Source organism: Perognathus longimembris, chromosome 12, assembly GCF_023159225.1.
Source record: "Perognathus longimembris pacificus isolate PPM17 chromosome 12, ASM2315922v1, whole genome shotgun sequence".
In the NCBI taxonomy this organism is placed as follows: Eukaryota; Metazoa; Chordata; class Mammalia; order Rodentia; family Heteromyidae; genus Perognathus; species Perognathus longimembris.
In genome coordinates this window covers 49,748,489-49,761,750 of record NC_063172.1, presented here as the reverse complement: position 1 = coordinate 49,761,750, position 13,262 = coordinate 49,748,489, and the positions used below count along the sequence as shown (strand labels likewise).

At 39.0% G+C, this 13,262-nt stretch overlaps 1 protein-coding gene across 9 annotated transcripts in view; it reads right to left on the bottom strand.

Annotated features, from left to right (window-relative positions):
* Stau2 (staufen double-stranded RNA binding protein 2) overlaps window positions 1-13,262 on the bottom strand; it is a 262,522-nt gene that overhangs the window by 87,708 nt on the left and 161,552 nt on the right. For 8 of the 9 annotated variants that reach the window (XM_048358488.1, XM_048358487.1, XM_048358484.1 and 5 more), the window contains one exon: window positions 3,932-4,045. The exons of the other annotated variant lie outside the window; for it this stretch is intronic. In XM_048358488.1, coding sequence (XP_048214445.1) covers window positions 3,932-4,045 — 114 coding nt within the window. The remainder of the gene's footprint in view (window positions 1-3,931; window positions 4,046-13,262) is intronic. 9 annotated transcript variants of the gene reach the window in all.

The following is a 13,262-nucleotide window of genomic DNA, read 5'->3' as shown; positions in this document are numbered from 1 at the left end:
TGCCAGAGTGTCACATAAATGGAATCTATAGTATGTAGCCTTTTGGCTAGTTTCTTTCATTACCATGATGTAACTGGCCACAAGGCCCATGGGATTGAAGCACAATCAGTGAACAAGAAAAAGACAGGAGCTGAGCTTGGAGAAATGAAAGTGGCCTGTGTAAAATACCAGAAATGTTGCATTTTTACATTGTGCACGATACGAAGTCACTAAAGGCCTTCAGCAATTGAGTGATGTGGTCTGATTAACTAAAATTATAATTTTAGCTATTTTATGAAATGCAGACTATGGTAGAACAGAAGTAGAAAAAGATGGAAACTAGTTTAGAGGCTAATGCAGTCACCTGGGTTAAAAAGGATGGTGATGGAAACGGCCTGTGGCTCAAAGTGGGAGAGCACTAGTCTTGAGCAAAAAGAGCTACGGAAAGTGCCCAGGCCCTGAGCTCAAGCCCCATAACCAACAAAAAATAAAAATAAAATAATTTTTAAATGATGATAACTAAGTAAAATGGCAATACTAGTAGTGGTAAAATATGATCAGACCAGAGGTAGTTCAAGGACGAGCTGCTGGGACTGGGAGTAGCATGCTGGGAGACAGGAGACAATGGTGGCTTCACAATGACCCGAGCTTCACAATGACCCGAGCAACCGGAGCAACATGGGGCATTTACCAGGGCAAGTCAGGAAAAGACAGGGAGATTGGAGGAGAAGATGTGATTGGGACAGGTGGAAAATTAAGGACTCCCTAAGTCTAGACACCTTCAGTACATACACAGTGTTGAATCTTCGCCCCTGCCCATTTTGTATGCCTGTATTTTACTTTGCCAGAGAAATTTTCGTTACTCTTTAACACAGTCTGTGAAGGCACCTGAAAGAATGCATTCAGTCTCTGAGTCACTGATTCCTAGAGTTACAGATAGACGAAGTTACAGACAGAAGATAAACTTAAAAGGCCCAAAGTGAGAGCACACTTGTACTTCTCAGCTTCAATTTCTGGATAGGCAAGAACCATCTGAGCTTAATCAGAAAACTACTTATAAATTATATATACATATATATTCTTATTCCAAATCTATTTGCTCAATTGCACTGACTCAAATGGACTAAGAACTCATCATTTTAATTATTATACCTCTCCCTTCTTTAACATGTTTTCCCGTTTATTAGGCTATACAAAGTAGTTGTTGAAAAAGCATTTAGTATCCATCTTCTCCACCTTATGAGGTGTTTACCCTGCTGGTGCAGAGGAGGCATGATGCAGAACAGGTTCTGATGCACCATGAAGAAGGGACATGGAGGGAAGGTTCACTCCATGTCTACTTTCTTTAGGGAACTGAATTATCCAAGAATAAAAGAGGAGCTCACACTCCTGAGTGCACTTCTGAAGCTCCCAGCAGTGGCGTGCAGTGCACAGCATGCTGACTTGAGTGGCACCAGGGCTTAACCAGTATCAACACATCTCTTGAAACTTTCTTTTTTATCTCAGAATTCTGTACAACTTTGTTTTCTACAACCTTGTTATATTTGCTTTCACATGAAAATATCGATTTGGTTAGCATGACATAAAAACCCATATTCCAGATCAACATAGCAGAAGACATTTTGGAAATATCACTCTCCTGTAGCTATTACAAACTTATTGTTATGAAAAGTCACCACTGAAGGACAGTAAAGTGCCTGAGGAAGAGGCATTTTTTTTCTAACTTGTGAAAATGCCACAGGGGCTAGCGGTCGCTCTGGACTTTGAGTCCCCTGGCAGATAGATGTGGCACAAATCTACACCCTCTACTGAGTTCCCAAAGTGATAAAGAGACAAGGCTCGGCAGCTAGTTCATGGCACCACTCAGTGGGACCCATCTCCATGCCCTTCCGGTGCTCATTTCCTACACCAGGCTACCTCTGCTAGGAGGATGGCCTTTTGACATGTGCAGCTGCTGACACACTTGCACTTCTCGGCTCTTCCTCAGAAGAGACCTTTCAAGGAAGGGATTCCACATTGGTTTGGCTGTTTGTTTTTACCATGAGTGTAGTGAGAAAACAATGGGAGTGTTGGCTCTAACTCTACACATGCATTTGCTCGCCTACAAGTTCCATGAGAGCAGGAAGCACACATCTGATGCTGTTACTCTGCACATAGTATGTGGCTAGAATCATATTACTACTTATTAACTGCTTTAAGACATGTGTCTCAGATCTCTACAGTAATGCCTTCTGAGGGTAAGGCACACATTAGTGTAATAAAATCCCGAGAAACATAATCTCTAGCCGTTTTCTAGATCAACATGCTATTTCTGCTGGTTTTAGGATCATTTGAGAATAGGATCGGCTGCAGAATTATAAAATGACAGTACTAGCATGGCTTTACCAGCTTCTTCCCAACGTCTTGCTGAACACACTAGGAAACCAAGTCAGAGGGAAATGGCGGAATCTAGCCAGGTAACTGTGTCAGACTCACACCATGATTAGTTCCTAAGACTGAGATTTTTTTTCTTCTGAAAACCAATTAGTTGTTCTTTCCTCAACACTACAAAATCTCTACACCAATCACAAATGATCGTTACAAAGTCACAATGTCAGAGACATGTGGGCTGGAAGGATGTATCCTTAAAAAAAAAATGTTCACCTAGGAGGTGACACTGTTCAAAAGAAATTTACTTATTACCTGACTTATGTAACTATAGCCCTCTGTACATCACCTCTACAATTAAAAAAATGTTCACATATGTCTTGTTTGAATTGGACCATGATAAATTATGGGTTTGAAAAGATTCATCTTTTGTAGTACTCGGATTTGAACTCAGGGCCTAGAGCTTGCTAGGTACTTGAGCCACACTCCCAGATCTTCTTACTTTAGTTTTTTGCAATTAGGGTCTTGTATTTTTGCTAGGGGGCAGCCTTTGATTTGTAATCCCAGCGAGGCATGCTGCAGTAGCTGAGATTTCAAGTAGGCATTGCCATGCCTAGCCAATTTGTTGAAATGGGGATCTTGCTTGCTCTGGACACAGTATCACTGATCTCTGCCTCCCAAGTGGCTGGAATCAGAGGTGTGAGCCACTACACCTAGTCCTGAAAATATACACTACTATATTCTTTTATTCTCTTCATGCAAGAGGTACTATTTGGAAGGGAAAAGAATGCCTGAAGACTATTAGAAGCATTTGAATTATTGAGAAATGGATATGAGATGAGTTATGACTGTTCTGAATATGGTTATTTAGAAAGCATAGCTGGTTAGTCATAGAGTAAACTGTATATGTCTATTTTCTTTGGCTCCAAACTAGAAATTCTATGACCTACATCATTAGTTTAGTCTAATGTGATGAGAACTTTAATTGAAAATATGTCTTATCTTATAAACAGGACATAATCCCAAACAGCTATCCAAACAATCAAAGGAATGTGTTTATTAAGAAACAATATAGTTTCACGTTTTCAGCTTTTTTCGAAAGTAAAATTTAAAACTAAAAATGACGATACTAGAAGTTGGTTTTAATACCTCAAACTATGGAACAAAGTTATGGTTCTGAAAGTTCACATGGTTATTTTATAAATAACACAACACTTTTCAGCAGAACCAGGGGATTCAATCTATCTTCATTGTTCTGTTGACTGTGCTTCTTAGGTATAATTATTAAAGATAAGAATAGCCTGCAGGGCATTTCCTCCTTATAAGAGAACTCTCTACTTAAATTAATAATAAAGGGCAAACCAAGACATCTAAAAGAATTTGACTCTCCTAAGACTTTTGATTCCCAAAACAAGTAATTTTGATTTTTCAAAAGTCTAACAAATGGTGTTTGTGGATAAGGCATCAAGGAAAGCAAAGCGCTGTGTGTGTGTGTGTGTGTGTGTGTGTGTGTGTACATTAGCTTCCACATACATGGTTTCTCAGCTGGGCCATAATGCAGCAAAATGGCAGTGGCATATTATACCTGGTCATGGCTGGCTTCAATGGAGCTTCCAATAGCAAGGAAAGTCATCTGCACAGGGGCTAGGGTCAGACAGGTCACACATTCTTTGCCACTTTGTCTATCACAGTAGTGAACCTATAATAGAACACACGCAATCTGCTGAACACCATTATTGAAAGGGAGCCAGATGCAAGAGGTCCTTTTGCAAAGGGAATTGATTTTTAAGAAATTTCCAAATGCTTTCTGTAAGGCACCATTCAAATATTTCAAACCTTGTAGGAACCCTCCAGTACCTATGGAAAATCTATTAATTCTGTTTTAAGTCTTTTTGAAGTACTGGAAGAGTTGAAGAAATGCTATTTACTGTAACTAGGTAGAAAAGATTCACAGATAACTGTTAGACCTATTTTATTTTATTATTTTTTTTGGCCAGTCCTGGGCCTTGGACTCAGGGCCTGAGCACTGTCCCTGGTTTCCTTTTGCTCAAGGTTAGCACTCTGCCACTTGAGCCACAGCGCCACTTCTGGCCATTTTCTGTATATGTGGTGCTGGGGAATCGAACCCAGGGCCTCATGTATACGAGGCAAGCTCTCTTGCCACTAGGCCATGTCCCCAGCCCTGTTAGACCTATTTTTAAGCTCTAGTTTTTCATGTTGCATAATATATAAAGGAGTCAAGCAGGTATAAGCATGAGTGAAAGTTCACTTGATCCTACTGGAACTTTACCACCCTGAGTTTTCACTCGTCTTAACTATGTGAATGTGGCTGCTACTTACTTAGTACCAACAGTCATCTGCTTGTACATTAAAGTCCCTACAAATCATCACTGAATATATGTCACTATATTATGTTTGCTTTGAGTTTTGACCTTATAATCAAATTAAATCGATTTGCAAAATACAGACCAAAATAAGATGATCAAGGTATTATTTTTCTTTTAGTAGAATACAATTGACCATTTCTAAAACCTCATGTCAGACACCTGATCCAAGTCTGGCCTAACAGGGTCAGAGAGGAGAAGTCTATCTTCTCACTAAGAAAACTCCCAGTCTTCCATTTATCTACTTCCAAAAAATTCTGTCAGTAGTTTAAAATTATAAACTAACAAGTTAACATTGTTTTGTGATAAATGTGCCTAGAAAATAGAATATGAAATTTCTACTAATCATATCATGAAAAGAAAAACTGGCTTTATTATTTATAACTCGGTTTGTTAAATATGTGTAGATTTACAATAAAGGCCTAAATAAAAATATTTGAATTTGTGAGGAAGGAATTAAAAATTTTTTAAATTTCTTATGATATTTTATTCTATTTACTTGTATTAGAGTATGTAATATACCAATTTTGTCACATATAATGTGGGCTTGACTGAAAATTACAGTATGAGTTTTAACATAATGGCTTTTTAAGCCAGTATGGTGGTTAAGAATGGCCACCATATTCTCTAGAAGTAGGTAAATTTCTTCTTGGGAATATATAAAATACTATTTAGAGCACAAATTAAGTCAATATAAAAGGCCTGTTTCACAAGTACAATAAAAACTCCAGGAAGGGGGTGGGAATTACAATAAAGATTTTGTTATAAAATTTCCAGTTTAACCTTAGAGAAAAGACTTGACAACAGTTCTAATTCATTGTATTCTATCTCCTGAGTATACTAGAGGACAAAGTATATGAATGTGGAATTCTTTACTCAAGAATGTGGAATTCTTTACTAAGTAAGCATCAGCAAGGTATGATGAGAAAAGAAAAAAATCAAACATCACATTAATAAGTTTAAGCAAAAGCTAATAAATGATGATACTTTAATAGCTTCAGTTTGGAAGAACTTTATAGGCATAAAGCATTATGCCTATAAAGTACTATTATAAAATATGATCTGTGTGTATGTGTATGTGTGTGTATGTGTGTGTGTGTGTGTGTGTTTGCCAGTGCTGGGGTTTGAACTCAGGGCCTGGGCACTGTCCCTGAGCTCTTATTCTCAAGGCTAGCACTTTAACACATGAATCACACTCCACATACAACTTTTTAACTGAAGATTGTACTTCCTGCCCAGCTTGACTTCAAACTAAAGTCCTCAGATCTTAGCCTCCTGAGTAGCTAGCATTACAGACATGAGCCATCAGTACCTTGCTAATCTTTTTTTAAGACTTAACAAAATGTGCACTACCCATTCCATACCACTCTCCTGAACAGAGTGATAATGAACACAATTCTACATCAGCTGGCTAATTACACCTCTCTTCTTTCTTCCAGAGAAATGAAAACAAGAACAGTTAAAAATATAACAAGACAATTCCAGTCAAAAAGATAAGCTTCAAACTGTTTCCATCAGTGGTTCAGATTCCAATGCTAGAAGATATAACTTTCTCCTAACTGTATTTAATTCACAGCCTGCACAAACCTGTACTATACTGTGTTCTGTGGATATTCAATCTTAGTGTACATATGTAATGCCTACACGAAAGATAAATGTAAAGGTGTAAAGCGCCAAAGACATCACAGCACTGTTGCCACTCAGCTTTTGGATGCTCAGAATAGAAAATTCCCCAGGATCCCTTAGAGCTATGACTAGCCAGATGACTGGTAGAGTATAAAGGAGAGAATTACGAGGGGATTACCCAGAAACTTAAAAGTTTTCAGGTGTGAGCTTCTTGTTGTTTTGCCCATTTTGCCAACATGTTGCATGGAGTAGAGCTATTATATTGCCACTTTTGACATTAGTAAAACTAGACATGGCTGGGGAGGCGTTGGAAGGAACCTACCAGCTCTAGATGAAGCTTATAGACTTTTTTTTGGTCAGTCATGGGGCTTGAACTCCGGGCCTGGGATCTGTCCCTGAGGTCTTCGGCTAAAGGCTAGCTTTCTACCACTTAGAGCCACAGCACCACTTCTGGTTTTCTGGAGGTTAATTGGAGATAAGAGTCTCATGGACTTTTCTGCCCAGGCTGGCTTTGAACTGTGATCCTCAGCTCTCAGCCTCCTGAGTAGCTAGGATGACAGGCAAGAGCCACTGGCGCTGGGCAGCTAATAGACTTCTACAAGAACAAAAGTAGCCTCTAATCTGCTTGTGCTTCAGGGCTTTTTTCCTTTAAGAAGGAAACACATCCGGATAAGATATTTCCTATTGTCTAGATCTGATATCAAGACCAATAACCAATCACAAAGGAATTCCAGAGAGCTGCCAATATGTAGGGCTAGGCCTTACCTCATGCCCTAGAAGAGTCAGCACAACTAGTCCACACAAAGAATATGTAGGAAGGAGGGACAGAGTCAGGGGAAGGGTTGTCAGCATGTGAGGAATAAAGTTTATCCAGTGGGAGGGGGAGAAAAGGGTGGGAATGGCTACACAAGGCTGACACGTTTTGTTCACAGGAAGAAGGTTTGAATGAGCCTGCAGTCCCCTCTCAGTTTGAGGTATATCCATGACACTTTGGAAGTATATGCAAACACTGATATCTGAGATTATGTTGAAGGGATTCTAGGTATGAAATGTACCTTAAAAAAAACTAAGTGATGGAAGAAGACATGTTCTCCCATCTCTGTGGTCCTGTAGGGAAGGAAAGAGAATCTTGGCAGAAGCCAAGGAGCTACTAGGATCAACCAAGTAACACCAGCAACACAGTGAATCAAGGGCATGCTGCACTGGCAAAGCCCCAAGGAAATATGGCTACCCTTCAGGGTCAGAGGGAGCTGGGGAAATCTTGGGTATCACCAATGAGGAAATCAACATTGAGAACACCAGGTTAAAGGTGTCATTTTCCCCTGCTCTCCAACTCCCCCAACTTAGGAGCTCCAAGTCTCCCAAGATTAGAGGAGTAAGAGCATGAAACAGGTAGGGTGTGGAAAAGAGTCTCAGGACCAGACCAAACATTCTCTTCACCACAAATTGTCAAAGAGGAGCAGAGAAAAAGGCCACAGTACACTCCCCTCTTTCCTGGCTCTCTCCTTAAGCCAAAATGAATAGTCTGCATATGGACTTAATAACACTGAACTGGAGGAAGACTTACTTATTCACTCATTCATTTATTCATGCTGATTGAACCTAGATCCTTGCAAATGATAGGAAAATGCTCTAGCACAGAAGTCCACTCTTCCTCCCAGCTCTTGTACTCCATTTTTAAATTTAAATTTATTTATTTGATTGATTGCCAGTCCTTGGCCTTGAGCACTGTCCCTGGCTTCTTTTTGCTCAAGGCTAGCACTCTGCCACCTGAGCTACAGTGCCACTTCTGGCCGTTTTCTATATATGTGGCTCAAGTGGTATACTGCTAGCCTTGAGAAAAAAAAAAAAAAAAAAAAAGGAAGCCAGGGACAGTGCTCAGGCTCTGAGTCCAAGCCCTGGGACTGGCAAAAAAAAAAAAATTTTTTTTCCAATACTTGTACATTCTGCTACCTAGAGAGTCTATAAAGATTTTTTTTCCTTGAAAGGACAAATCCCTGCAACTAGTCATACAATTTACTTAATAAAATCTCATATGTCTTAAAATATTTTACATTAAATGCATGTAGGTGAGTTTTTCAAACCCACTTTGTCCAAAAACAAAAATAAAAAAGTCCACTGTTTGCTGCTGGTCTGCAGTTCCGTGATATTGCAGGACTACTAAATTCCACTAATGTCAGCAGGGGACTGGTTAACTGCCTAGCCAATGTGTTGAAGGGCGACCTCCTGCAGGACAAAATGAGGAGGCTGTGGAAAAGATGGGGATTAAAGGAAGTAGCTCATTAGATTGTTAAGGCGAGATGAAAGGATGAATGAACATTCATATGTCAAACATAACATATGACCATGTCAATAAGACATATAAATCTGAAAGCACATCTTAGGCTTAGTAACCAATAGTGTACTTCACAGTAGCCCACACCATGCCGTCATGACTGAGCAGAAGCCCTTCCCAGAAAAGTAAAGAAAGCCGAGAGCCAAAAATCAGCAATAAATCATAGCATGGTCACAATAGGCTCAGTCCTTGCCAATGGTAGGCCAGCTACCGCAAACACTTAAATCTCTAATAGCATGATGTTCTTAGAGAGCCATAAAACAGATTTGATTTGTACTGACCAAAGGAGGGGATTAAGTTAAAACATTTGCTTTTTCTAGTCTATTTGGTAATACATAAATACATACATTATCTTATTAGGGTTAACTACTATCTCAACTACAAATCTACTTCAGTTCTATGTAATAATACACATGCATGAGTGATGGCATACAGATGTACAAGTAATTAATATGTGTAATTAATTAACTCATAATAAGTGAAATTAGTTCATGAAAAGCACTTTGAACTGCAGCTGGCTCATGGTTAGCATTTAATAATAAAGTAATCGATATTCTTCCTTTTATTTTTTGTGTGTGCCAGTGCTGGGGCTTGAATTCAGACTGTGAATTCTCCTGAAGCCAGTGTTTTACTGGCTAACTGGACATGGACCCTCAATGACATTTCTCCTGGGCTGGCCTCAAATCATGATCCCCTGGGGATCCCAGCTTCTTGAGTAGCTAGGATTACAGAAGCAAGCCACTGGAACTCAACTTGGTTCTCTTATAACTATTATAACACATCCTAATGTAATAACATATGATAAGATGTGTAATTTTAAGAATTAGGATAATGTCTTTTACTGCTAAAAATTTGCCCTCAACTTTCTCACATCCACTTCTTTGTAACACAAATGGCAACATGTACTCAACATGCTCAGTCATATAGTGTGTGAGCTGGTGAGTAGTCTATTTCTCTCCACATGCAAGGTGCTGGCACATTAATGCCTCACAGGGATAGGAATAAATTAATGAATGAAATCACATTTCACAAACAGACTCAACTTAGAATTATCTTTTCTATCTTTTAGAGATTCTATGCTTGGGAACTGCTTTCAAAATTACATGTTTTTATTTGGCATTCAAATCTGATATTAATGTATAAAGGCTTATTTCTAGTACAAGATATATTTCTAGTACAAGACTGAGAGAAAATGAGGTAGAAGGGCAATACTGTTCAAAAAGAAATGTATTCATTACATAACTTATGTAATGGTAACTCCTCTCTACATCACCTTTACAATAAAAAAAAGAATTATAAAGAGAAGCACATCTATCACATTTGAACAACCTTTTCCCAAAACTGATGATCACAAATGGTAACAAAAGATGTACTGTTGGGGCTGGGAATGTGGCCCAGTGGCAGAGTGCTTTCTTCGCATGCATGAAGCCCTGGGTTTGATTCCTCAGTACCACATAAGCAAAAAAAGCCAAAAGTGGTGCTGTGGCTCAAGTGCTAGCCTTGAACAAAAGAAGTGTAGGGACAGGGCCCAGGCCCTGAGTTCAAGCCCTAGGACTGGCAAAAAAAAAAAAAAAAAATGTACTGTTAGCATTAAGTGATTTTTTTTTTAACAATTATGTTTCTATTAGAAAAGAATGCCTATTTCTTGAGTAGTGGGTATTCATGTTTTGATATAGCACTTACCTACATCTATATTATGTAAAGTAAGACACACTAAAATCTAGAGAGTTTTGTGAGAAATTAACTTTTTATATGTGTGCCAGTCCTGGGGCTTGACCTCAGGGCCTGGTTACTGTCCTAAGCTTTTCTGCGCTAGGCTAGCTAGCATTCTACCACTTTAGCTACAGCTCCCTTTCTGGATTTTTGGTAGTGAACTGGAGAAAAGAGTCTCACAGCCCTTCCTGCCAGATCTCAGCCTCCTGAGTAGGATTACAGGAATGAGCCACAGGCATCCATCTGGATTTAAAATGTGGCTACACTTATGATACAAATATTGTTTATGACATCTGCTTCCAGACAAAATAGAATAAATTAATTTTTCCTGGCAAGTACAAATAAAGGCTCTGGATGTTATACATAAAACAAAGAAGAGAACTCAGAAAGGTGAAGTATCAAATAGAGATTTTAGAACTCCAGGAATAAAATGGTTGCAGATTCTCAAGATTTTTGTTTCCCTGGACTAGGTGCTAGCAAACCCAGCAACTTGAAGATACCAATGGATATTGTGGGAAAAGAAGAAAAAACCTGATGAATAGTCCATTCTCTCTCAGAAACATAGAATATTGGAATTATCCTTTTATTTCTTCTAGTGATAGCAATTGCATTATAGGTTATGTTCTACAGTGAGGCCAAGTATCATTCAATAACCCAGAAAAGGGATATTCTAGCAGGAGTAAGTTTCTAGACAATAACTGCTTAATTCTAGGCAATCACCATGGACCCACTCCAACTTCTAAGAGCAAAAAGCAGCTGGGAAGCCTATATTTTCACCCCTGCTGGACTACACTATATTGAGGATATCCGGCCCCCTTGCGAGTACAGGGAGAGAGAAAGCCAAATGAGTGATGACAACCTGCCTTTCTAGCTAGTACTAATGAGGATCCTATCTCTCCTTGCAGGGCAGGGTCAGAAGAGGCCTAGGAGGTACTTTCACCACTACCTAGCTGTAACAAGTTCTTTTCCCCTAAAGCAGAGTGTGGCCTCAAAGTGAAAAGCATAAGCTCCCAATAACAAAATGGGTGCTGGTAATCCTTGAGAGGCTGAGCATGGGAAAATGGTTATTCCAGGCCAGCCCAAGCAGAAAAGTTCCCCAGGTCCCTTCTGAACCTGTGGCTGGGAGCAGCAGCAAGAGCCTGATACCCTTAACTCTGTGGGAAACTGAGCTTGGAAAGGGTAGAGCAAGCAGAAACGCCCAAAAGACAGGAAGTATAAAGAGGAGGATTGTGGTTCAGTCCTGAGCCCCGCAGGAAGTACACATTTTTCCAGTGTTTAAGAAATCGCCAACCCAGATTTTTTATAACCACAGAAAATATTCTTGAGGGTTGCAGAAGAACCCAAATTATTCTCAAATGAAAGGAAACCAATAATTTGTTTTTAGTAGATCTACAAATAACACAATAACCAAATTCATGAAAAAGTAAGATGATAAAAGAAATCTTAGAATGCTATCAGGAAGGAAGAACAAAAGCAGAAGAGAGTAAGATTGTTAATACAGCAGACTTCCTTTTCTTTTTTAATTTTCTAAATTCTGATTGACATGTAAAGCAAAGGAGACAGGAGGTTGAGATCCAAAGGAACCTGAGTTGAAATTAACCTGGACAGAAAAATCCATGAGATTCCAACCAAGTATCTTCCAAATAACCAGAAAAAAATGTGGGCTAGAGGCAGAGCTCCAGTCATAGATTGCAAGCCACCTGATCAAACCTAGCAAGTGTGATGCCCTGAGTTCAACACACTGGCAAAAATAAAACAATAGTATAGCACAACTGAGGCACATAAAGAACATTCAAAAGGGCACATATGATCATTTCTGTGACGTTCTTATAAAAATGCATGGACTTAGCCAGCAAGGTGGGTCATTGTCATGGCTGTGATCATAACTACCTGGAGGTAGCCATCAAGAGAATCATAATTCAAGGCCAGATTGGGCAAAAAGTTAGCAAGAGACCATCTTAACAAATAAAAGGCTAGGAACATTTATATCCACCTGTCATCCCAGATATGTGGGAAACAGAAATAAGAAAGAGGATTGTGGCCCATGAAGGCGTGAGCAGAAATCAAGAGCCTATTTGAAAAATAGTAAGCAAAAGAACTGGAGATGTGGCTCAAGCACAAGACCCTAAGCTCAAATTCCAGTGCTGGGAAAACAAAACAAAACAAAACAAAACCCACAACTTAAATTTTATCATGAAAAATATCAGAAAGGCAGTCAACTGCATTTAATACAGGATCCTAAACTGACCTTAGACCAGAAAAAGGATGTTAGCAGGAAAACTGATATTTGAATAAGATCTGTAGGTTAATTAATAGTATTACACCATCATTAATTTCCTGGTTGAAACTGATAATTATATTATGGTTACACAATTGTTAACATAAAATTGAGTAATTATTTTCTACTCTAGGAAAGTACTACTATCACTGATTCAACTTTCTCCTCTATCATTTATAATAAGATGCTATCCTAAAAGGGTATAATAAAAACCCAAATGCCACTGTTTTGGCTGGTTGTTGTTTGGGTTTTTTGGGTTTTTTTGCAACATTAGATACAGAAGTTAACAGAGACTCAGTAAAGACTACTGTCCCAGAATCCAAGAGAAGACAACATTTAAGAAGAAAAATGAAGCACAAAAATGTTGAAACAAGGGTGAACGAATTTCAGCAGTGATAGTCACTAGACACTGGTAACAATGGACTGTACAACTTGGGAGGGGGAGAAGAGGGTCAAGAGGGGGAAAACTGGGAGAAACAAGGAAAGATGTGACACTGTTCAAAAAGAGAAGTACTCATTACCTGGCCTATGTAACTGTAACCCCGCTGTACATCACCTTTACAATGAAAATAAATTTTAA